The 24,999-nt window shown below is 42.2% G+C and overlaps 2 protein-coding genes across 2 annotated transcripts in view; both read right to left on the reverse strand.

The window, feature by feature from the left end:
• Positions 1-3,059: 3,059 nt before the first annotated feature.
• On the reverse strand, positions 3,060-7,320 carry LOC106607765 (solute carrier family 35 member D3). The gene is made up of 2 exons (XM_014205105.2): positions 5,979-7,320; positions 3,060-4,455 (listed from the first exon to the last, which is right to left on the reverse strand). The coding sequence occupies exons 1-2, from the start codon at positions 6,412-6,414 to the stop codon at positions 3,596-3,598; spliced, it is 1,296 nt and encodes a 431-aa protein (XP_014060580.2). The 5' UTR covers positions 6,415-7,320; the 3' UTR covers positions 3,060-3,595.
• Positions 7,321-7,655: 335 nt separating this feature from the next.
• The window catches only part of pex7 (peroxisomal biogenesis factor 7), a 30,365-nt gene continuing 13,021 nt past the window's right edge, over positions 7,656-24,999 (reverse strand). The window contains exons 8-10 of the mRNA XM_014205106.2: positions 20,711-20,766; positions 15,412-15,514; positions 7,656-8,672 (exon numbers count right to left, since the gene is read on the reverse strand). Coding sequence (XP_014060581.2) covers positions 8,592-8,672; positions 15,412-15,514; positions 20,711-20,766 — 240 coding nt within the window. The 3' untranslated portion in view covers positions 7,656-8,591. The remainder of the gene's footprint in view (positions 8,673-15,411; positions 15,515-20,710; positions 20,767-24,999) is intronic.

The raw sequence follows: 24,999 nt of genomic DNA on the forward strand, positions 1-24,999 counted from the left end.
AGGAACTCCAGAGTTAATGTCTCAACGTAGTGGAAAGCCCCCCACGATACTCTTACACTCTGCGGGGAAAGAACAAGAAAAACAAACCGCAGGGTAATTAGCAGAGAACAGCATGTTAAAGCAATTCACAACACACACATAGAACAAGCCAGTTGGCAAGTTGTGTAAGATAAATTATAGTTTATGGCAGCAAGAGCCACCATACTAATGGATGCACATGGAGTCGTAGTGTAACGCTAACGAAACCACGGGCGGAAAATACAGATCAACCGGTGCAGCGAGTGGAGCACTCAAGAGGAGGGGCTGGCCATGTGGCCAGCTTCTCCAGGCTGCAAACAGCTAGTGAGTATACTTCCACGCAATATATTACACTTACCAGTGACTTACCAAGCGAACTTCAGAAAGTTTGTACCTCAAACCATACGGACGTCCACCGAGAAAATGAAAGAGAACGTGTGTCGTTGCCATGGGGTCTATATATAGGGGTGGACCCCAGCCGTGACACAGGTGTACACGGAAGTAAATCTGTAAATCCTCACCTCGGATGTATCCCTCCGCCGCGGAGTGATATCAATATATTGGAGTGATCCAATATAGTGAAACAACCAATGGTGCGGGCAAGGTACCAATGGAGGGTACTAGGGATGGCAGGATAATTTTTCCTGCAGGAATGGAAGGACTGTTGTGGTACAGCTGTATTCCAAGTTGTTTCATCTCCACAGAGAATCTCTGCCCTCTCTTATAACTCTGCACACTGCAATGTAGTCTGAAGAAGTCCTTTAGATGTGGAGGTAGTGACTCCATGCCCTCCAACATTGAATCTTATTTTGTTCTACAAATTATAAAGAGTATAGATGCATGATGAAATCACCATATAATTGTATAATCAATCCTATTGTTGTCTATTAGAAGTCAAAATGTGTGTTATTCCAATCTTTAAGATGACGACGTACTTGGTTTTGATGGCTCTTAGTCTTGTGGCATGCCTGCTTTGCATTTGGCGGTTGTTTTTTTGTGATTTTAACAGCTTATTTTCCAGGAACTGTATTCTCTTAAAAAAGTAACTTCTGTAGGAGATTAACTTTGTGATATTTTTGTTTCAATGTGTGTGCAATTAATCACTGTGGATGTATTATTATTATTATTATTATACTATAGACCTCCTTCAATTGGATGATGGCCCCCTCCTGCATGACACCTGTGGTACATGCTGCTTCCTTTGACACCTGAGCTTCCTGTATGCTCGTGAGGACGCCTTCTGCCACCTCTGTCACCTGACAGACCACCTCCTGCAGACCACCTGAACTAAATTCAGCATCTGCTGATTCTTCTGCTGGAGCTGGGTCTACGCTCTCTTTCTCACCTAAAACTCATATATCTGCTTCCCTGTCCTCTCCTTCAAAAATAGACAATTCAAGACTTTAAACCTGTTGTATTGATATAAAACAGTAACGATGCATCTTTAATTTCTACGAACTTTGTAGATGGCTTACTTCTTTTTCAACTAAGCCGTGCATCTGTTGCAGATTGAGGGGGTGGATTCCAGCTATTTATTCTGGTAGGTACTGCCTCTGAGGACAGTGTCTTCCATGAACCCTGTTGAAAGACACATTTTTACCAGAAAGTTCAGTGTCATTTTACTGAAATGTATTTTATTGACTAAGATGTAGAAGCTGGATTTATGTACCTTAATCAGAATAAAACACTCTTCAAAGTGCTCCTTACACACAGCATAATGCCGTTTCTTCAGGTCCTCAAAGGACTCCTGCAGACTGATGTCCCTACGCCTGATGTTTCTCAGCCGTATCTTCCTCCTGAATAATTGCAATAGTGTGTAATGCTCTCTCTCTCTCTCTCTCTCTCTCTCCAGGCGCAGAAGTAGAACTCATATCACCATCCTAGTTTGTATCTCTCATTTGGAATTTACCTGTATATGACAGGTTTTTATTGTGTAATTTCCATGTTACCATGGCCTTTCTTAGTAAAATATTTCCAGTAAACTTTTTGCTAGCAAAAATTGGAAATGGAAATTAACGTCTCCATATTTTTATTAAAGTACCATTTGCCTATCACATAAATGAGGATTAGATAGAGGCTGTGTTGATGGGCAGGCCAAAATTTGTGTAGCTGGATGGTATGGATTGTATGGAGAATCCATGCAGATTTTGTTAATGAGGTGTGAGGTAAATATCACTCTGTGATGGATTCCACAATCAGTGGTCTACATTGAGAAATACCTAGATAACATAATTGTAAGTAGACAATATTGGAGTGCAGCAGACGATCCAATGTTGAATATTGTTTAATTTAAAAACCCTCCAGGTGTGTATGGTGTTTCCTTTCATGTACATTTGTCTAAATCAATCTCTATTTTCCCCCAAAATGAGAGGATGTGATAAAATTCCCCTTTCTCAATCAGAATCACCTATTTCTTTTTTATTTTCCAAGTCCAGTTATTTTTTTCCTGGTCTATCTGTACTTCCAGAGTCCCCACTGAAGGATTTCAAAGGCACTTTGGGATGGATTTTCCTGCAGCTAAAGTGCTGACTGCAGGCCTCTTTCTGGTTGGTAAGGGGACAGATTGCTCACGCTTCTCCCTCTCCTCTCCACTGCAGGTACTCTGGAAGGACACAAAAATCCTCTCACTGCATGCATTTAGATAAGGACGTATTCTAAAACATGCTGGAAAATGCATTAGCTTTCAGATATGTATACAGTATTACTTTGAATCACGACACAGGAATCCTCCTTGGGGGTGATGTGAAATAGTTGTGTGTTGTGTTTTCAACAGCTGAGACCTTCTCTACGGGAATTGTTGTGGTTTACTTTGACTAATGAGCCATGTGTTCTGTAGAGACAGAAGTAATTCTCTTTCCAATCTAATGTTGACATTAAGGATCGATGTGGTCTACTCATAATGATGTCCTCACAATCTTCCCCTGGGAGACACTTCAGTACGCCTATATTGTGTTGAAAATAAGTGAACCTTACAGCTATCTATTGCTGTTAATTCTAAAAGATTCCTCAATGGAAAGGCAATATGGCTAAAACAATTACCATGCATTTCACTCTAATGGTTTTATCATAAAGAAGAATCCAACATCACAGTGGAACAGTTTCATAAAAATGGTTTAAATTGACTTTGCATTGTTCATGCAGTGGCAGTTGCTATTGCTCTTCACTTGCCAAACATCACAATTCATGGACAATACAGAATCAGGACAGGCAGTAACATTACGTGCAAATAAATGATAAATATTTTTTATAACATGTCATAACATATCATTTTCAACCTTACCCGATGTACTATCAATTATTCACCTGTTATTAATATGACTGATAAAATCAATATAAAACATTTAAACAAATGTTTTTTTGTGAATAGTCAGTATTTTTTAATCCAGTTCATATAAACATTCCATCTTCTTAAAAATATTTTTTTGCTTCCATAAGAGCATGTTTGCCAGGGAAAAAAAACGGATCTCAAAACATTCATCAGTGCGCAATGTCAAAGCAGTCTTACAAACAAACAGAAAAAAGATACAAACATAAAGGACTGACAAAACATGCACCCTTTGAAAATAGAGATTCCCCATCAAGGGCTCTGCACCTCCATATTATCTATTAAGGCGTCTTTCTTGAAGAACTTCAGGTTACGGATGGACCTCCACACCCCCACGTAACTGTCACTCACAGACTGGCTGGCCCGGTTCTCGCTATGGAAGGCTTCTCTCTGGAGTTCTACAAACTCCATACTGTTGCTGGTGTCTTGAGGTGGGTAGTCACTGAGGCGCTGATCATTGAGTAGGTGCTCCTGTGTGGGGAAAGATCCTTCGATCGATCCGTCGTCAGACCCTCTGTGACCATTGGGCAGGGGCTCCAGGTCTCCGTTGGGTGGCTTCTTCTCGATGTAAGGCTGTCCAGGCAGAGTTTCGTCCTTGCTTTGCTCCTCCAGGTCCTGGTAGAGGGTCTTCTTCCTGGTCTCAAAGTACTTGACGATACAGTAGGTGATGGAACCCACCGTGTTGACCACCACGCCGGCCACAAACAGCCTGGTGGGCTCCACGTCGCTGAAGGCCACCATGCCCACTGTGATGGTGGCGATGCTCTTTACCACGCCCACGAAGCTGGTGGTGACGGCCGAGTTGATGTAGGTGCATTGCAGCGTGGTGAAGTTCATGGCACAGCCGATGAGGATGCAGATGGAGAAGATGCCAGAGATGAAGGGGTTACTCCAGCCCGTGTAGCTCCACATGTTGATGGAGTCCATGCTGACGATGGAGCAGATTAAGAGAACTGGGGAGGCCATGATGGCGATGGAGTACTGGGCCGTGAGGGGCCCATATTCACTGTCTGTGCTGGTCTTCTGGATCAGGACCAGGTAGGAGGCGTGGATGATCACAGCCAGGACGCCCGTCACGTAGCCAAACGGGTCACCCGTCACGTCACCAGACCCTGAGTAAACACAGACACCGTGTCACAATAAGAAACGCAGTGGTGAGAGAACAGTAAAAAAAATATGTGATTACATTTTTTTCTCAAAACTTCCTTATTGTAAAAAATTATCCAGTGTTTAATCAGCTCTCTGAGTGTTAAATTTAACACTTTTTCAGTCTATATGGGTCCACACTTTACTAACACTTTGCTTAGAGCTAATGCTATTACACTTTCTCAGTGTTAGAGAATTAAACCCTGTAGTGTTGCAGTAACTCGTTTTTGGGTGTTGCTTTAACACTGTAGGGTGTAAAGCCTTATTTGCATATTTCCCAGTGTGCCTTTCCATGAATTGTGGAGTTACCAGTACCATCCATGACTGTGTTTGAAAGTGACAGAAACATGGTTATTGCATTCCATGGCATTCAGTCCTGTAGCCTTCATCAAGTCAGTGCCCGTGTGAATATGTTATCATTGAAATTAAACTTTTTATGGCAACACATTACATATATCATAAGACCTTACTTTGACGGCCTAGTTTTACCCGAACGCAGTGGTCTGAAATGCCTTGTTTGGAGGCCAAATCAGGCAAGTTTATGCTGGCTTGCAAAGTGATATGTAATTCTTATTGGAATCTATCCAGAGTGGCGGAGGATATCCAACAATTTGAACTTCTAATCACCTGCAATTTGCATTCAGAATGACTGCCAAGGTAAGGAAGATTGCTCAATGAGACTATATAAACCATTTAAACTGGAATAACCATCTCAGTAACGGGTGTGATAAGTCCAACTCCACAGATTTGATTTATCTCTTGAATCAAGTCTAGAAATGTTACACTGAAAAATCAACACTAGGTAACACTGACCAATTTGCTGTGCGGATGTAATGGCTCTTCTGAAAGTTATTATAAAGTAGTGTGGAGACATCTTTAACACATCCTATCCATATGATGGGGACAGAGCAAGGTGGTGAACCTTCCTCACAGTGTCAGCAACATTCAGAACTGCTGCATCTGTATACTTTACAATGGCACCTTTTAAGAAAACACTAATTACTTTTTTAACTTGTTTTCTTTGTATTCTCTAGTAGGAAAAAACGGGTTTAATCAACAGTTTCCACGTCATTTCAAAGAAAAACGTTATACATGAATCAACGTAGAAAACGGATTGGATTTGCAAAAAGTCATCAACTGAAAAGGGATTTAATATATATATATATATATATATATTTTACATATATCTAAATCCAATGACATAGTGACTTGTGTTTTACTTGAACTCAAGTTAGTTGAGAACTCAACCAGACTTAAATCACAACAAAACCTTGAAATTACGTCTGTTCCCAGTGGGCCGGTTGGTGTATTTGTAATATTGGCTCTAGGATGAATTATCGCTTGAATGCAGTAGTTTGAAGCCCATACACTCACCACTTTCAACTGCGTAATATGCACCATATGGATAGGCAATTTAGAATAAATCATAATGTTTCGTTCCTACTTAACTTGATGTATAAGTATAATATAATAATACGTGTAATTTTACCAGCTAGAGCTGCTCCTCCAGTAGTGATGAGCACCGCCGTTATGACCCCCACTGACGGGGTTCCGTTCTTCAGAATGCACACGCCGATACCCAGGGTGGCCAACGGTAGACAACGTTTGAAAACCACATACATGGGTAGACTCAATCCTCTGAGAGACCATAGTGTTAGAGTGGACTGTAATGTGGACAGAATACAAACACTTCCGAAGACTTTGGCTAGTTGAAGGCTGAACGGGGGTATGTCTACTTTTCCCAGTCTCCTTAGTATCTCAAGTGTAACCGCCGCCAATGTGCTGGTGAGGCACTGGATGAGAGTGAGGTAGTTGAAGTTATAAGTCGTGATGAGAATTTTTAGCAAAATGTTCAACGATCCCGAGAAAAATCCATGAGCAACAGCGACGGAGATACCAAGTAAACGACCTTTACAAACTTCCATGGTTGCCTTGAATTTCCCTTTACGCAAGAGCAAGAAAGAGGAAATAACGGCGAGTCCTTATTGTGCGCTCAGTCCCTTTGAATAAAGTGTGTACTGTACAGCCTTTCTCCTTGAGAGCACAGCTGTAAATGTCCAAGTTATTAATGTCAAGAAAAAAATCGGTTGCAAGCAGGACCTTTCAATATAACGGTGTCCGTAAAACAAATAGAGGCTGGTCCCAAAACGTTGAAGATAAAAAAAAAAGCTTGGGAATGTTGACGCATATGTTTGAATATGCGTTTTTCATCAATTAAATCACCTTTTCTGTTCGTGAGGTTCTAGCTTACTTACTTTTGTGTCACATGCTGTTGGATACAGCAGAGACTGCGAGGTGAGCTGTTGTGAAAGAACTAAACTACAGTGCATATGGGTAAACCTGACTGTATATTACCTCTAGCACAGAGCTGCATGGGCGCAACACTTGAGCGCTTAAGTTGCCACGTTGAATAACACATTTGCCGCAACTGTGGTTGGTTGCCTTTTACCCACAATAACGGACGTAGGAACCAGCCCACTTACTTTGAAGGACTTTACCAGGCTGTTTTATTTACATATTGTAGTCCTCGGACCAATTACAACGCTTTGCAAACGCATGAAATCGGCGTAAATTAGACAGCTAAAATGTAGTGCCATGATGAACGGGGACCAGGGCACATGGACCCAGTTAATTTTCTTCAAGGGACATAAAGTTTTTAGGGGAACCCCTCTCTATAGTGTTATCTCAACCATGCATTACTGTCTCAGATGTATTTTTTTTAACTATCTCTGTAGATTGATTTTGACCACGACAATTCAGCTTCCAGTGTGAAAAATCCAAATTATGGAGGATCATTAAAATAAAATAGGCATATATTTCCCCTGTTAGTTTTCCCATATCGACCAGTAGGAATTAAGTGCGATAAGAATGCATCCAGTGTGATTGCCATTTAGTCCATAGCGCTAAGCAAATCTTGATAAGACAAACATAAAGAAATCAAAACAAACACTAAAATAAACGTAGGCCTATAGGCAAAATAATAAACTGGTGAAAGACAATGAATTCAGTCTATATGTAAAAAAAAGAAGCAATAGCAAAGAAGATTGTAAAATACTAATTCCCAGAGCGTTGGAGCCTATTTCAGATCGGTGCAATGCCAGACAGCTCGCCTGTGTGCAGTCACTTTTATTATGAAATGTACAAAAAAAACGGTCTCCAGAGAACATTTGGTTCAGGCCTCAACAGCTTTTATTTTTAATTTCTATTTAACCTTTATTTAAGTAGGTAAGTCAGTTAAAAACAAATTCTTATTTACAATGACGGCCAAACTCTAACGATGCTGTGCGCCGCCCAATGGGTCTCCCAATCACGGCTAGTTGTGATACAGCCTGGAATCGAACCAGGGTCTGCCGTGACGCCTCTAGCACTGAGATGCAGTGCCTTAGAACGCTGCACCAATCGGGAGCCCAACTCATATGCATAAAGCAGCAAAAAGCTGGGATTGCTGAGGGCTAAATTAGGGCTCTCTCCCCTCACCTCTCCCACCAGGGCACAGAGAACATTCTGTCAGATTCATGACATTCACTTTCATATCTGTAGAATTAACATTTTAATGCAATGGAAAGTCTGACAAGATCATGGATAGAGTTAAAGCCTGTGTGTTGAGCTATATGGCCAGGTTTGTTCCTCCTTGGTAGAGGACCCAGAGAAATTTAGTAAATAATCAAATGCATTTCAACCCCTCACTAAATCAGTACACCATCACTAAATACACCAATATGACCATACATTCTACCAACAGTAAGGACAAGCATACTACCAACAATAAGGACAAGCATTCTACCAACAATAAGGACAAACAGCAGATCATCAGGCATTATGTTGGCACGTGTTTGAGTTGAGCAACCTTGAGATCCCGAATTATCCCCCTCTCTCTATCTCTCTGATGGACAGACGGGGAGGAATCCCTGCTTTCCCATCTGTATTCAGACTCTGTTGTGTGTGCGGGCTAGGATGACGCGTCCCCACAGCTCCCCCTTTTAATAGAATCATTATGAAAGCCGCAGTGAAGCTTTGGCAAAAGCCACGGCCATGATTGAAACCCACTGCCGTCCTAAAAGTCCTCTCTCCTGTTCCTTGCGGCAGGGCAATTATGAACTCTCTACTGTGCGCTAGGCAGAGGGGCAGCCAGGCATAGAGGGGTGTAGATTTTTACCGTCTCATCCCAGGAGCAGTCCACCACCTGTGGACACAAAGACAGATTGCACTAATCAAAATTAGATTCCACGTGATCCGCGTGATGGAGATGACATCCTCATGTGATTTCACATGATAAGAAAATGTGTCTTTGTTGGGTTTCAAACTGGAGTCAGACAGAGGACTAGGATATATTAGGATGCATGTGACTTGTTGTACGGTCAGTCACATTCATACAATGGGCGGGATTTCAGAGTTGGATGGAAAGTGTTGAGGGTAGTTTTGGTACACAATTGTCTGCTGTTCCTATAATAGCAGTGAACATTTTATAGTGTTTTGGTGTTAGGACTCATTTTTTTGTTGTTCAGACAGAATTGCACATACCGTTTAGACATTTTCAATATTATTCTGTATACTGCGGGTACAGTGTCTGAGTGGAGATTGGCTTTTCAAGCAGAGTCATGTTTTTGAGCCTTAGTGGCGCTCGTTATTAGTTTGAACTCTATCAGAAGTACAGAATGTCATGGTTATCAACTCAATTACACACTGTCCACTTTCATTTAGTCTTTATAAAGACAATGAAAATGCTAATCGATAGCATGGCAAATTGATCAAGGCTTTTTAGCTCCAAAGACAAAAAGCTCCGTGGCACGGCAGTCAAAAGTCTTCACACACGACAAATTATATACTGGCCTATCTGTCCACATATATTTAAATAAAAGGCTAAGTTTATTTATATTTTATGAACAATAAAGTATGGAGGGTCATAAAATAACAAACATGGTGCTATAGAATTCTGCCAGTATGATTTAGCCCTGAAGAAATATGTCTCCAACAGAGCGCCATACTTCATTTAGCTCTTTCCTCTCCTCTCCGTACCTTGGTGGGAGGGGAGAATTCATTATTCTTGAGTACTACAGAGAGGAGAATCTGTCTCACTGCCAAGCAGACCAGCCCGTGACTCAGCCATTGAAGGAAAAAAATGTCCTCCATTAATTACTTTACTGCAAAACAAAGTGAAAGCCACAGAGAGGCCAGCGCTGCAGCAGTCTGGAGGGTATAGGAGGAAGAGGAGGAGGAGGAGGAGGAATGACCCCTGAGGAGTGTCCCTATCCCCAGTCCCTGCTGGAGAGGTCCAATCCTATACTTCAACTTTCTCCAAAACTGGATTTCTCCAAACTATTCTAGGGGAGGAAAAATTTGAGTCTCTCCCTGAATTTCCTCTGGATGTTAGAATATCTGTCATATTCTCCCCTCTGTGATGTATTACCCCTGCCTGGCATCCAAGCAGCTTAACTCCTGCTCCTCTGTAAGGAGCTGTTAACATGTAATTGCTGCAGTTTGGAGGGTCTATGCAGGGGAGGCTGCTGTGCTGTGTGGTGTGGTGCGCTTCACAGCACAACGACAATAGAGCTGGTCAGAGGCTAGCACAACCTGGAGAGAGGGGATCAATCAGACACGTGTGACTGCATGCAGCATTACCCTGTGGGAGGGTGGGGGACCACTCTGCACATTAGCTGGGGTGAGGGTAAGGGGATGGGGGAGGTGTGCAGTGATGTGCTGTGTGTTGGTAGAAGGAGAAGGTTGGGGCTGTACTGTAGGAGACTTCCAGTCATGTGGAGACTAGAGAGGGTAGGTAGTGGGCTGTGTAAAGGCTGTATCTTCTTGGCATGTTGAGATAGAGGTTATGTGCGTTAGCCTACGGTTTATTCTCTCCACTGATGGGGGGGCGGGAGAGAAACACTGCTGTAGGAGTTTTCCCCCGCTCCGATACGGCATGCTCCCTCTTCCTGGCACAGGTAACAGTACCCTCCTGCACCCCCGCAGGTTGGCAACAGACAAACCTGTGCCTAAAAGAATAAATTAGGAAAAATTTATGCTTGAAAAAATACACTTATCCCAACAAATTGGTTGGAGTGCCAAGCAAGCTTTTGTGTAGCTGTGCTGGGTAGGCACGACTTCCATTGGTAGCAGTAGATGTGCAACTGGCAAACATCTGCCAGAAAGAGATTTTCAGCCCCCTGGCGAGTTTGGCTCAGGGGACGTCATCATTCATAATAATTAGAAGCGGGGTATCTGAGTAATTTTGATTACTGTTCCAAGTGCAGGCATGTCCTTAAAAAGTGTTTACATTTACACAACTTTACAGGGGTAACTGAAATTATGTAAAGTACAAGACCTAAACGGATGACTGAGATGCCATTCCCACTGCTTAAAAACAGAATGTTAAACGCCATCTACTTTTCTACCAAATGTACTTCTGCTAGAAGAAGGGGGGAAAAAATACCTCAAGATCATCCTCAAGGTAATCCAAAAAGGATATGCTGACACAAACATTGAACAAATATAGATGTCTTAGTCTAATTCCTTTACTAATATATGCACAGTTGAGGTATCCTGTATTAGTGTGTGATGTAGGTGGAGAAGTGAACTGTGCAGTAGTTGATTGCTGTGATGTCTCCGTGACAGTTCTGACCTGCTGTCTTTCATCCATCACTATGTGCTGACGTCAGGCCTGACTGTGGAAACTACCGTCCAGACCCCGCAGACTGCACCACAGGCAGCCCCCTGTGTGTGTGTAGGGTTGCAAAGCTAATGGTCGTTTACTAAAGTTACCGGAATCTTCAGGTGATTTGGTAATTAACAGAAAATGCATGACAATCTATCGTAACAACGGTCAAAATATTACGGTTATTTCATGCGGAAACCCTCATGAACACCAATGGTATTCACTAAGTTGATTGTTTAAAAAAATATATATTTACAATAATACACTGAACAAAAATATAAACTCAAGATGCAACAATTTCAAAGATTTTACTGAGTTATAGTTCATATAAGGAAATCAGTCAATTGAAATAAATTCATTATGCCCTAATCTATGGATTTCACATGACTGGGCAGGTGCGCAGTCATGGGTGGACCTTAGAGGGCATAGGCCCACCTACTGGGGAGAAGGACGACAATCTCTGCAGCACTCCACCAATCAGGCCTTTATGGTAGAGTGGCCAGATGGAAGCCACTCCTCAGTAAAAGGCACATGACAGCCCGCCTGGAGTTTGCCAAAAGGCAACTAAAGGAATCTGACCATGAGCAACAAGACTCTCTGGTCTGATGAAACCAAGAATGAACTCTTTGGCCTGAATGCCAAGCGTCACGTCTGGCACCATGCCAAGCGTCACGTCTGGCACCATCCCTACGGTGAAGCACGGTGGTGGCTGCCTAATGCTATGGGGATGTTTTTCAGTGGCAGTGACTGGGAGACTAGTCAGGATCGAGGGAAAGATGAACAGAGCAAAGTACAAAGAGATCCTTTATGAAGACCTGCTCCAGAGCGTTCAGGACCTCAGACTGGGGCGAAGGTTCACCTTCCAACAGGACAACGACCCTAAGCACACAGCCAAGACAACGCAGGAGTGGCTTCGGGACAAGTCTCTGAATGTTCTTGAGTGGCCCAGCCAGAGCCCGGACTTGAACCCGATCAAACATCTCTGGACAGACCTGAAAATAGCTGTGCAGCGATGCTCCCCATCCAACCTGACAGAGCTTGAGAGGATCTGCAGAGAAGAATGAGAGAAACTCCCCAAATACAGGTGTGCCAAGCTTGGAGCGTCATACCCAAGAAGACTCAATGCTGTAGTCGCTGCCAAAGGTACTTCAACAAAGTACTGAGTAAAGGGTCTGAATACTTATGTAAATGTAATATTTTAATTTTTTTTGCAAACATTTCTAAAACACATGTACTTGCTTTGTCATTATGGGGTATTGTGTGTAGATTGATGAGGAAAAATAACAATGTAATACATTTTAGAAAAAGGCTGTAACGTAACAAAATGTGGAAAAAGTCAAGGGGTCTGAATACTTTCCGAAGGCACTGTACACACACTTGAAGTCGGAAGTTTACATACACCTTAGCCAAATACATTAAACTCAGTTTTTCACAATTCCTGACATTTAATCTTAGTAAAAATGCCCTGTCTTAGGTCAGTTAGGATCACCACTTTATTTTAAGAATGTGAAATGTCAGAATAATAATAGAAAGAATGATTTATTTCAGCTTTTATTTCTTTCATCACATTCCCAGTGGGTCAGAAGTTTACATGCTACCAAATACTAATTGAGTGTATTGCCTTTAAAATGATTTAACTTGGGTCAAACGTTTCAGGTAGCCTTCCACAAGCTTCCCACAATAAGTTGGGTGAATTTTGGTCCATTACTCCTGACAGAGCTGGTGTAACTGAGTCAGGTTTGTAGGCCTCTTTGCTCGCACGCACTTTTTCAGTTCTGCCCACACATTTTCTATAGGATTGATGTCGGGGCTTTGTGATGGCCACTCCATTACCTTGACTTTGTTGTCCTTAAGCCATTTTGCCACAACTTTGGAAGTATGCTTGGGGTCATTGTTCATTTGGAAGACTCATTTGCGACCAAGCTTTAACTTCCTGACTGATGACTTGAGATGTTGCTTCAATATATCCACATAATTTTCCTCCCTCATGATGCCATCTATTTTGTGAAGTGCACCAGTCCCTCCTGCAGCAAAGCACCCCCACAACATGATGCTGCCACCCCCGTGTTTCACAGTTGGGATGGTGTTCTTCGGCTTGCAAGTCTCCCCCTTTTTCCTCTTAACATAACGATGGTCATTATGGCCAAACAGTTCTTTTTTTGTTTCATCAGACCAGAGGACATTCACCAAAAAGTACGATCTTTGTCCCCATGTGCAGTTGCAAACCGTAGTGTGGCTTTATTTTGGCAGTTTTGGAGCAGTGGCTTCTTCCTTGCTGATCGGCCTTTCAGGTTATGCCGATATAGGACTCGTTTTACTGTGGATATAGATACTTTTGTACCTGTTTCCTCCAGCATCTTCACAAGGTCCTTTGCTGTTGTTTTGGGATTGATTTAAACTTTTTGCACCAAAGTATGTTCATCTCTAGGAGACAGAACGCATCTCCTTTCTGAGCAGTATGACGGCTGCGTGGTCCCATGATGTTTATACTTGCGTACTATTGTTTGTACAGATGAACGTGGTACCTTCAGGTGTTTGGAAATTGCTCCGAAGTATGAACCAGACTTGTGGAGGTCTACAATTTTTTCTGAGGTCTTGGCTGATTTCTTTTGATTTTCCCATAATGTCAAGCAAAGATGCACTGAGTTTGAAGGTAGGCCTTGAAATACATCCGCAGGTACACCTCCAATTGACTCAAATGTTGTCAATTAGCCTATCAGATGCTTCTAAAGCCATGACATCATTTTCTGGAATTTTCCAAGCTGTTTAAAGGCACAGTCAACTTAGTGTTTCTTGGCAATTGCTTGCATGGAATAGCCTTCATTTCTCAGAACAAGAATAGACTGACGAGTTTCAGAAGAAAGTGCTTTGTTTCTGGCCATTTTGAGCCTGCAATCGAAATGCTCCAGATACTCAACTAGTCTAAAGAAGGCCAGTTTTATTGCTTCTTTAATCAGGACAACAGTTTTCAGCTGTGCTAACATAATTGCAAACGGGTTTTCTAATGATCAATTAGCCTTTTAAAATGATAAACCTGGATTAGCTAATACAACGTGCCATTGGAACACAGGAGTGATGGTTGCTGATGGGCCTCTGTACGCCTATGTAGATACCTAATAAAAAAATCAGCCGTTTCCAGCTACAATAGTCATTTACAACATTAACAATGTCTACACTGTATTTCTGATCAATTGTATGTTATTTTAATGTACAAAAAAATGTGTTTTTATTTCAAAAACAAGTATATGTATAAATGACCCCACACTTTTGAACGGTAGTGTGTGTGTGTGTGTGTGTGTGTATATATATATATATATATAGATATAGATAGATAGATATAGAGATATATGATAATGTTTTACAGCTTTGTCATTCTTTATTTAAATGTTTTCTTATTTAATTATTTCATAGGTGATAAAGCCACACAGAGGACCAGATATTATTAGACACCTGTGATCATCTGAAGTACCCTAAAGGGCCACTAGATGTCTTGTGATAGATTACATCAAATCCTTGAAAGATACCAACATTCTGGTAGTTTACTGGTCAACTTTGAAAGTTGGAATGTGGGTGTGTTTGTTCGATGTGTGTATGTGTGTGTAGATACCCAGGCTCCATGGACACTGTATACCCACAGTCGTGTTTATGCCAAATTGTGCGTGACAGTTTTTTTCCAGAGAATAACACAGGAAGGCTATCAGCGTCATATGAAAAATGACATCCCCAGTAATGACTAGCCTTTACAATAGAGCGTATTACATCCTATCAGTCAATTTTCCAGTCCTCTCAGGCTGAACAATGTAAACAGCCATGAGAGACGCAACAGTAGAGGCTAGGTACGGGGTAGGAATAAGAAGAAGTGAGAGTGACGTTTTCAATTATATGGCTCCTCAGCTAGATTGATAGCTGGACTGATATCAAACACTTTGTGAGGGAGAATGTGACTGGAGAATTGAATTCATGGATGCTGGCTACTGTAATGCAGACCAATAGATAGATAGAACAGCATTGCAGTGGACTTTATAAGGATACATTTACTCTATGCAACGCTTTTCTTCAGTACAACATATACCTCAGGAAAAGGCAGAAGTAGTGTTTTTCTCTAAGTGAACGTGCTGGACCCGCAGGGGTAAGTGTCCACTGTGGTGTTATGTCGCTGTATCGGAACCCCTAGTAGCGATTTTTTCCCGCAGAGGTTGGGTCCAATGGCTGAGCCCTGTGGCTGAGATAAATACATGGGCCAGTGAGATAATAGTTAGACAATACTGAGACAGACCTGGTTGGGGATTTGCAGATTGAAGTCCAGGCCACAGACGAACTCTGAGTGGTGCTCCAGTGTCTCCAGCAGCGGCTGCTCGGTCCTGGAGTAGTCCCAGAGCCTGTGGAAGCAGACGCAGCCCAACACAACATGAGGCAATCCCACTAATTGAAATGCCGTTTCTCCCCCCTTTCCCCCTTCTGACGGCCGGGGCGATGGCTCAAAGCCCTGACGCAGCGCGCGCCAGACTGATCCACTTAGCAAATGTAATTAAATGATTTCTTTTGAAAAATATTCTGGGCCTATTTATGTGTGCCAGGGGAGTCAGTCATTTAGAGTTATTATAGAAGGAGAGCAGTTAGTGTCAATCCGCAATAGGCCTCTCCCATACTGCAACTGCATTGTGGGTCTGGAGCCCATTGGATGTTAAAAGGTAGGATTGCATTCAAGAAAAGATCCATGTAGAGCATTAGAGTCAAAAGGAAATAAGAGGTTTGCGAAAGCAATGCAGATGATGAAAACAAACTCGGAAATTAGCCTGGGAAAATAAAATATGTGTTGAGTGTTCTCTAGTCTAAATGACATATATCGGTGTTCAACAGAAGAATAAAACAAATCCACAAAGAGAACAAGGCTTCCCCTTATTAGTGTCTACAGTATGTACCATATATTTTCAAAAGTACGTGGACATGCCTTCAAATTAGTGGATTCGGCTATTTCAGCCACACCCGTTTCTGACAGGTGTATAAAATTGAGCACACAGCCATGCAATCTCCATAGACAAACATTACTAAAGAGCTCAGTGACTTTCAACATTGCACCGTCATAGGATGCCACTATTCCAACAAGTCGGTTTGTAAAATTTCTGCCCTGCTAGAGCTGCAACGGTCAACTGTAAGTGCTATTATTGTGAAGTGGAAACGTCTAGGAGCAACAACGGCTCAGACGCGAAGTGGTAGGCCAGACAAGCTCATAGAACGGGACCGCCGAGTGCTGAAAAATCGTCTGTCCTCAGTTGCAACACTTACTACCGAATTCCAAACTGCCTCTGCAAGCAACGTCAGCACAAGAACTGTTCATGAAATGGGTTTCCATGGCCAAGCAGCCGCACACAAGCATAAGATCACTATGCACAATACCAAGCGTCGGCTGGAGTGGTATAAAGCTCGCCGCCATTGGACTCTGGAGTGATGAATCATGCTTCACCATCTGGCAGTCAGACGGACAAATCTGGGTTTGGCGGATGCCAGGAGAATGTTACCTGCCCGAATGCATACTGCAAACTGTAAAGTTTGGTTGAGAAGGAATAATGGTCTGGGGCTGATTTTCATGGTTTTGGCTAGGCCCCTTAATTCCAATGAAGGGAAATCTTAACGCTACAGTATACAAGACATTCTAGACGATTCTGTGCTTCCAACTTTGTGGCAACAGTTTGCGGAAGGCCCTTTCCTGTTTCAGCATGACAATGCCCCTGTGCACAAAGCGAGGTCCATACAGAAATGGTTTGTCGAGATCCGTGTGGAAGAACTTGATTGGCCTGCACAGAACCCTGACCTTAACCCCATCGAAAACTTTTGGGATGAATTGGAATGCTGACTGCGAGCCAGGCCTAATCGCCCAACATCAGTGCCCGACTTCACTAATGCTCTTGTGGCTGAAGTGAAGCAGGTCCCTGCAGCAATGTTCCAGCATCTAATGGAAAGCCTTCCCAGAAGAGTGGAGGCTGTTATAGCAGCAGGTAGGGGGCCAACTCCATATTAATGCCCATGATTTTGGAATGAAATGTTTGATGAGCAGGTGTACCACCCCATTCACTTCAAGAGAGTAGTGTCAGTAGGACTCAAAATACAACACGATCCATCTCCATAAGTCACACTCAGTACGTTTCTGTGGGAACAAACAGTTAGTCAGATCCAGGCCCAGTGGCGATGTGCTCTAGCTCAGGTACTGTAGATGGCTCTCCTTCTCGTTCCTCCCACAATACCCAGCCAGCGTTCAGGCTAATTGAGGTGAGGCAATATCCTGCTCTAATTAGCCCTACAATAACAGGTGGCAGCGGCCAGCGCATCGTTTACCTTCAGTCCCAACACTCCTGAATGAACAGAGCCCACCATGGCAACCCAACCTCACCTTGCGCTGTGAATCAAAAAGGACACCTAATCTCATGTAAACACCAGGACCTGGTAGAATTCTAAAGACAACCAAACGTAACTTGGAGTGAGTAAACAGAGGCCTGGGATGAGGTCTATGTTACAACAGGTGCCATCGCCTCAACCCAGTCCCATGCCTGTAATGAATGGACAGTACATGCATGACACACAAGGCCTGGCCGTATTTTTTTATCTATAGGAAAACAAACCTTTTGTTCAGCAGTGCCATGACGATCTAAGGAAAATCATTTCCGTTAATTACCTTTAAAGCATAGGTGATCGATGCAGTGCAGTGCTAGAAATAATTATCTGGTTTCTTCACGGAATATGACAACCCCATGGCTAAACACGCTCCACATTAAAAACAGTATTGATCTATGAGTTTACTCAGCCATATGTACATAGACTTAGCCTATTAGCTCTGTAGGCTAACGTGGGCTTGAGATGCACTGACAATTCTGGTTAAATATCCGTTCAGTAACCCATATCATATATAAATCTGAATGATAACTGCTAATTTCTCCCACACGTGTACAGGCCAGCACAACATAATTGGGTTGTTACATGAAAACAGTGCCTTTTGATATTTTAGGTAGAAATTGTGCACCAATATTGAATTTTAAAAGACTTATATTAAATGAAGTGCCTTTTAATATAGACCATATGGAAAATTCTATAAATCAGATGTTTAATATAAATAAATGCTTGGTAAAGTGCCAAAATTCTGCATTTTGACATGTCCCCCAACCATGTGTCACTTCTAGGAAGATTTTAAATCCCAAAATTTCTCCAAGTTTCATCATCATTGTAAAGCCTTAGTTATTTTGTTGCTTTGACAAAGTAATTTGTGAAGATTATTATTTATTTCATGTGATTAGTGATTCATTTACGTCTGTCCCTCAATGGGGCGGCAGGTAGCCTCGTGGTTAGAGCGTTGGGCAAGTAACCGAAAGGTTGCTGGATGGAATCCCCGAGCTGACAAGGTAAAAATCTGTTGTTCTGCCCCTGAACAAGGCAGATAACCCACTGTTCCTAGGCCGTCATTGTAAATAAGAATATGTTATTAACTGACTTGCCTAGTTAAATAAAATGAAAATTTAAGGGAACTTAAAAAATGTTTTGTGAAGCTTGCATTCAATTTCCACTTCCCGTTGCACACAATAAGCTTCCATTCCCGCTGTCAAAAGGGGATTCATGGCTGATTTCAGAAGAAATCGTCAACTCTGTTACTGTTACTTTATGTGACACTTAATAGGCACTTTTTTTATAACCTCTTGAGATGAGAGAATGTAAAAATCAAACCTTTTTTATGACCAAGTTACACTTCTCAAGTCTTGAGGCTGAAATTCAGTGAGAGACTCATGATCCTGCTCTGTGTGTCTAGGCCTATAAGAGCACAGAGGCACCAGTGTGGGACAAGGTGTTGTAAAATATATAGAGAGGGGCTTTCCCATAGCCACTGACTTTCACGTGACATCGGAAACAAAAAGCCAAGTCAAGGGAAGTGAAGAGTGAACAGCAGCTAGAACAGAGATAGATAGTTCAGGTAGGCCTTCAGCAAACAGTATGACAGTAATCCAGTGATGGCACGCTGAAGAAAACCTCCCAAAAATGACTCATTCCTTGGTGGGAAGTTTTTCTTTTGTAAGCCCGATCAGTGGCAAGTGTGTTACTTATGTTTTACCTAAGGGTACTTGCATAACATGGCATACCTTTCTGTCAGACAGATGCAACCAAGTTGTCAACAAAGAGACCAGGTTTCCAACAGTCAGAGAGAGAGAAAAACTGTGTTGATCCAACACCAAGAATAACATTTAAAAAAAAATAGTGTTTATTTTTTTCACATGAAAGCAATTGACTCGATTTCGGACTTCAAACAACAAGATGAGGCTGGCCTTGGAGGGGCATGAAGAAGACTGGTGTCGCATAAAATGTCTCTGTGTAGTTAGCGATAGTTTCTAATGAAATACACCACCGCAGTAATCTGCCTGAACTAACCAAGGCAGTCTTGCCCCAGGCCAAATCAATAAAATTCAGGTTGGTGCTGGTCCAAACCTCAGCAGCCAACCAGCCCACTGAACACTGCACACTGCACTGTAAACAGCGCCAAGTAGCCAAGCAGTTAGAGCGTTGGGCCAGTAACCGAAAGGTTGCTGGTTTGAATACCTGAGCCGACAAGGTCTGTCGATGTGCCCTTGAGGAAGGCACTTAACCCTACTTTGCTCCAGGGTGTCACACTACGATTGGTGACCCTGTAAAACAACACATTTCACTGCACCTATGCAGTGTATGTGACAATAGAACTTGTAGAGATACAAGACAATAGCGCTGGGAATTGCCAGGGACCTCACGATACTTAGGTGCTGATACGATATGTATTGTGATTCTCACGATTCTATACGTATTGTGATTCGATACTGTGATTTTATTGCGATTCGATGTTCCAAACATATTGTTCACCATATGTCTGCTGCAGAGAGACGAGAGAGCCATGAGAAAACAAGATTTGAACAGTCATGGAAATAAAAGTGCTGAAAACAAATTGGCTCCATATTGAAAAAAAGACTGGAGGAATAGAATAGGATCTCAGTACAGGACAGCATAGGATGATGTTAATTCTGTCTCAAGGAATGATTCTAATATACGACAGCGTACACAAAAGTGATTTATGGGTCATGTTGTCGGTGCTAGAGATGTCTGTTGGTGGATGCATGACACTAAACAACACTCCCTTGACTAACGGCATTGTTTGGGAATTAGGCTCACATATTCAAACTCTGAGACGGAGAATACGCATTGCCAAATAAAAATAAACCAGTCTACCTTGAAATTACAGATTTTATGACCCTACTCAACATAGTACGATTGTGGTTGGTATTTCCATTGCTTGCATGTATATTTTACACATCTTTCTACAGACCTCTCAAACACGAGTGTTCCTGGAGGTCAATTCTTTTAAATAATTCAAGGAGATTGCCCTTCTTCCAGGAAACAGTATCTAGTGATCAAGCTTCACTGACTCCAATGAGTTTTAGTAAAGGTTTCACAAATGAAATCTTGTTTGTGGCGTTTGTCTTTAAACATTGTTCATGCACAGTGGGATATTATTGCTCAGTTTGCATTACAAGCTGAACAAGATTTACAGAATCATGATTAGAATGTCTTACCTGACTGTGAAGTCATAGGAACATGAGGCCAACACGGTCTGGTTGAATGGAGAGAACTGTGGGAAAAGCCATAAGAATACAATATAAACTTGCAAAATTTGACAGTTACATTTTTTATTAACAGCTGAGGGATAGGGTGACCACATTTAAAATACTAAAATGCGGGACAACGGAATGATTTTGCAGTACATTCGCCGGACAGTGTAGCCTACATGAATAAAAATACACACACAAAAATCCCTCTCCCGCTGCATTGAGCAAGCTGATCGAAGGACAATTAGCCTACTCTACTGCCTTGCGCAAAATTTGGTTATGCAGAAACGAAAGATTTTATGAAAATATGGGAATATTTGGCAAAGGAAACATTTCTGGTTGGTCTCTGGGAATGTACAACAGTTAGGAAAGGAGACTTCTAAAAACGACATTAAGTGTTGAATGAGCAACTAATGAGCACGGAGAGCCTCACAAGTTTAGCTGAATTACCTTATATATTTCAGTCTAAAACAGCTATTTACTTACTTTTATAGCTCTTTGTTACAAGCATGCTTTTTGTAAGTAGTTAACTGTCCTCTTCAAGTTCAGCTGAAATTTAGCCCAAAAGGATTTGACAAATGTGATTGGCTGACGATATAACATTGGCCTACGTCTCGACTTGCTCTGCGCAGAATATCAGATCTCAACAACGATTGGAGAAGTATTTTACGTCACCAGTACCACATCCTTATGATACAGTTTATTAGGTACATCAGCCCGTTCACGAAAATGGTTTGTTCCTACAGACAGTGAGTAACGTGGCTGTGGCTTGCTACACAAAGCAGGCAGACAGGCATCGCGTCATTCAGTTACTGTTCCATTGAACATTAGAAATGGCCAAACGAGTGACCTGAGCGTGGAATGATCGTCGGTGCCATGCGCGCTGTTTCCAGTATCTCAGAAACGTCCGGCCACCTGGGCTTTTCACGCACGACAGTGTCTAGGGTTTACTGAGAATGGTGCGACAAACAAAAAACATCCAGTCAGCGGCAGTCCTGTGGGCGAAAACAGCTTGTTGATGAGCGGTCGAAGGAGAAGGGCAAGAATTGTGCAAGCTAACAGGCAGGTCACAAACAGGAAAATAACAGCGCAGTACAACAGTTGCATGCAGAACCGCCTCTCGGAAAGCACAACGCGTCATTCCTTTGCAGCAGACAACCACACGGGGTTCCACTTCTATCAGCTAAAAACAAGAAGAAGCGGCTCCAGTGGGCAGGCGATCACCAACACTGGACAATTGAGGAGTGGAAAAATAAATCAAATCAAAATCTAAATTGTATTTGTCACATGCACCGAATACAATAGGTGTAGACCTAACAGTGAAATGCTTACTTACAAGCCCTTAACACTTATTTTTCTTAACTGCATTGTTGGTTAAGTAAAAAATAGATAAATAAAAAATACAATTAACAAATAATTAAACAGCAGCAGTAAAATAACAGTAGCAAGGCTATACACAGGTGGTACCGGTAAAGAGTCAATGTGCGGGGCCACTGGTTGGTCGAGGTAATTGAGGTAATATGTACATGTAGGTAGAGTTAAAGTGACTATGCAAATAATCTGGGTAGCCATTTGATTAGCTGTTCAGGAGTCTTATGGCTTGGGGGTAGAAGCTGTTAAGAAGTCTTTTGGACGTAGACTTGGCACTCTGGTTCAGCTTGCCATGCGGTAGCAGAGAGAACAGTCTATGACCAGGGTGACTGGAGTCTTTTAGGGCCTTCCTCTGACACCGCCTGGTCCGACGAATCCCAGTTCTTGCTGCGTCATGCTGATGGCAGAGTCAGGATTTGGCGTAAGCTAAATGAATCCATGGACCCATCCAGCCTGGTGTCAATGGTACAGGCTGGTGGCAGTGGTGTAATGGTGTGGGGAATGTTTTCCTGGCACACGTTAGCTCCCTTGATACAAATTTTAGCAATGTTTCCATGCCCCAAAGAATTCAGGCTGTTCTAGAGGCAAAGGGGGGTCTGACCCGGTACTAGATAGGTATACCTAATACACTGGCCACTGCGTGTATATCTTGTCATAAGCGCAACATGACTGCAAAAGAAACAGGTTGGAAAGTCAATTCTCATCAAATTAATGGGGAGTCTGACTAAAACAAGGGTCAAATCGACCTTTCTTTGTAAATTAGTGTTTTAATTTGTTGATAAAATGCGAGACGTGATTGTTTGGTTGCAGGTCAAAGGGCCAAAATGCGGGACTGTCCCACACAATCCGGGACACGTGGTCACCCTGGTGAGGGGGAAATTGGCTGGCACACACACAACCATGACTAAACACTTTTACCTTTACACATCTTTAAGTTTGGGCTTTGATGTTGTTAAATGAAAGCAATCAAATCTCTGCTCGTATCTACAGTATATTACCTTTCCAATATGTAAAAGCACAAGGGATTTGCCAAGCACTTTTTCATTTACTTTGAGCACTCTTTTCAGTGTCCTCGCAGACTTGCTGATATGCTATATTTGTAACATCACATTGACTTGCTGCCTTAAGAAAATCTATACCTGATGGCAGATTTTACAAACACACTGGAAATCTCAAGATGAGGTCCACTACGAACACCTTGCATCTATTGATTACCCACGCATGCTAAAAATCTGTCCTGAAAACACTGGACTTCCAACTGATAGTGTTGTAGCTAGCTCTAGCTGATTATGTGATGTTAAAGTGTGTGGCAGGGTGATTCCCCATTGTTAAGAGGAGTGAGAATCACATGGATCATGTGATGAGGGCCGATGAGGTCTAGAAACCTGCTGGGTGAAGTCAATTCTGTTTAATCTGACTAATTGGTGGTTGTTAGACTGGACATGGTAGCTAGGGCCCGCCGACCGACCCATCCAAGCATCCAACCCACCACCTTTCTCTCAAAATCCATTAAACAGATCATGGAGGAGACAAAAAAAATCTATAGCTGTCACCACAGCAGGACTTGTGAGCAGGGCCAGTGTACTGCAAAGCTGCCAAGGATCCCATCAGACCGTACTGTACTGTGCTTGTTAACTCCATTCAGCTAAGTGCTTTGATCACACCAGAACCATCTTTCCAGAACAGGTTGCTAGGCAGGCAGGTAAGGCAGGGAATCTGTGCTGTCGAGTATTGCTGAGCTGTTTCCTGCTTCCAACAGCTGGCAATTTGCTAACATAATTTAACACAGTGGAAAAGCCTTTTCGTGGAACTGAGAGGATGGTGTAGGGCTGGATGATATGGCCAAAATATAATATCATTATATTTTTCTCATTTTTGACGGTATGACAGTATTTTATCTGTTCTAAATATGCTTTGTAAGTAGTGCGTGACCCTGGGGTGGCAACAAATACATTCTAAGTGTTTTTAATGGGGCTTTCTCTCTTCTGATTGTAAAACAATGTTCAATCAAACTTCAACCACAAATACTTTTTTTGCATTTATCTATTTCTGCATTTCCTTCACTCATGTGTTATCGTTTCCACACCGTACCACATCTGTTTTGTCTTTCTATGCCTCTATTTTGCGAAAAAGTCACTTTTCCTTTATCATAATTATTGTCCTCTATAGACGAGTTGTCTGACAATGTCACGAAAATGATGCGCATGCGTTGATGGGGACAGAAGCCATGCTTTGTTACGATTCTGAATCGTAAGCTAGCAACAATGACAAGAAGCTGCCATGTGGGGAATTGTAGGTGGCTCGTTTCAGCTAGTTTTATCTTGTTATTGATACCATGTCTTGTTTTGAGGTGTTTTGACTGATGTCATGGCAATGCTTACATGGCTCAACTTTGCAAGCTAGCTAATCAACAACTGTAACAACGTATTTGAGAGACAACAAGAGCTAATTGTGCAAATGTATTTGTTCTCAATAAACATTTGGAAACAAAATAAAGTTTACATGTTGTCAACAGTCTAAGCCAAACCTGTCTGTTTTGCCCCATAGTTGCGCACGCGTCAGTTTTGTTGCTAAACAAACGACCTATCTATGACCAAGTATTTTCAATAGATTCAATGGCAGTTTCTTACTTCACCACCAGGAGCATTGTGCCAATTTCTACCGTGCTTTTGGCACCAGCACCAGCATTGCATCGCAAGCAAGATTCATTGCAAAAAAAGTGCATTGTGCGCACATTCAGCTAGCAGTCTGTTAGCGGTCTCTTACTGGCGGTAAGAACAGACGATTGCCATAATTTTTTACGAGTTTCACTCAGTTATTATATTCATACATTTAACAGCATCAAGTTCCTCGGTGTCCAAATCACTAAAGACTTAAAATGGTCC

Source organism: Salmo salar, chromosome ssa06 (assembly GCF_905237065.1).
Source record: "Salmo salar chromosome ssa06, Ssal_v3.1, whole genome shotgun sequence".
In the NCBI taxonomy this organism is placed as follows: domain Eukaryota; kingdom Metazoa; phylum Chordata; class Actinopteri; order Salmoniformes; family Salmonidae; genus Salmo; species Salmo salar.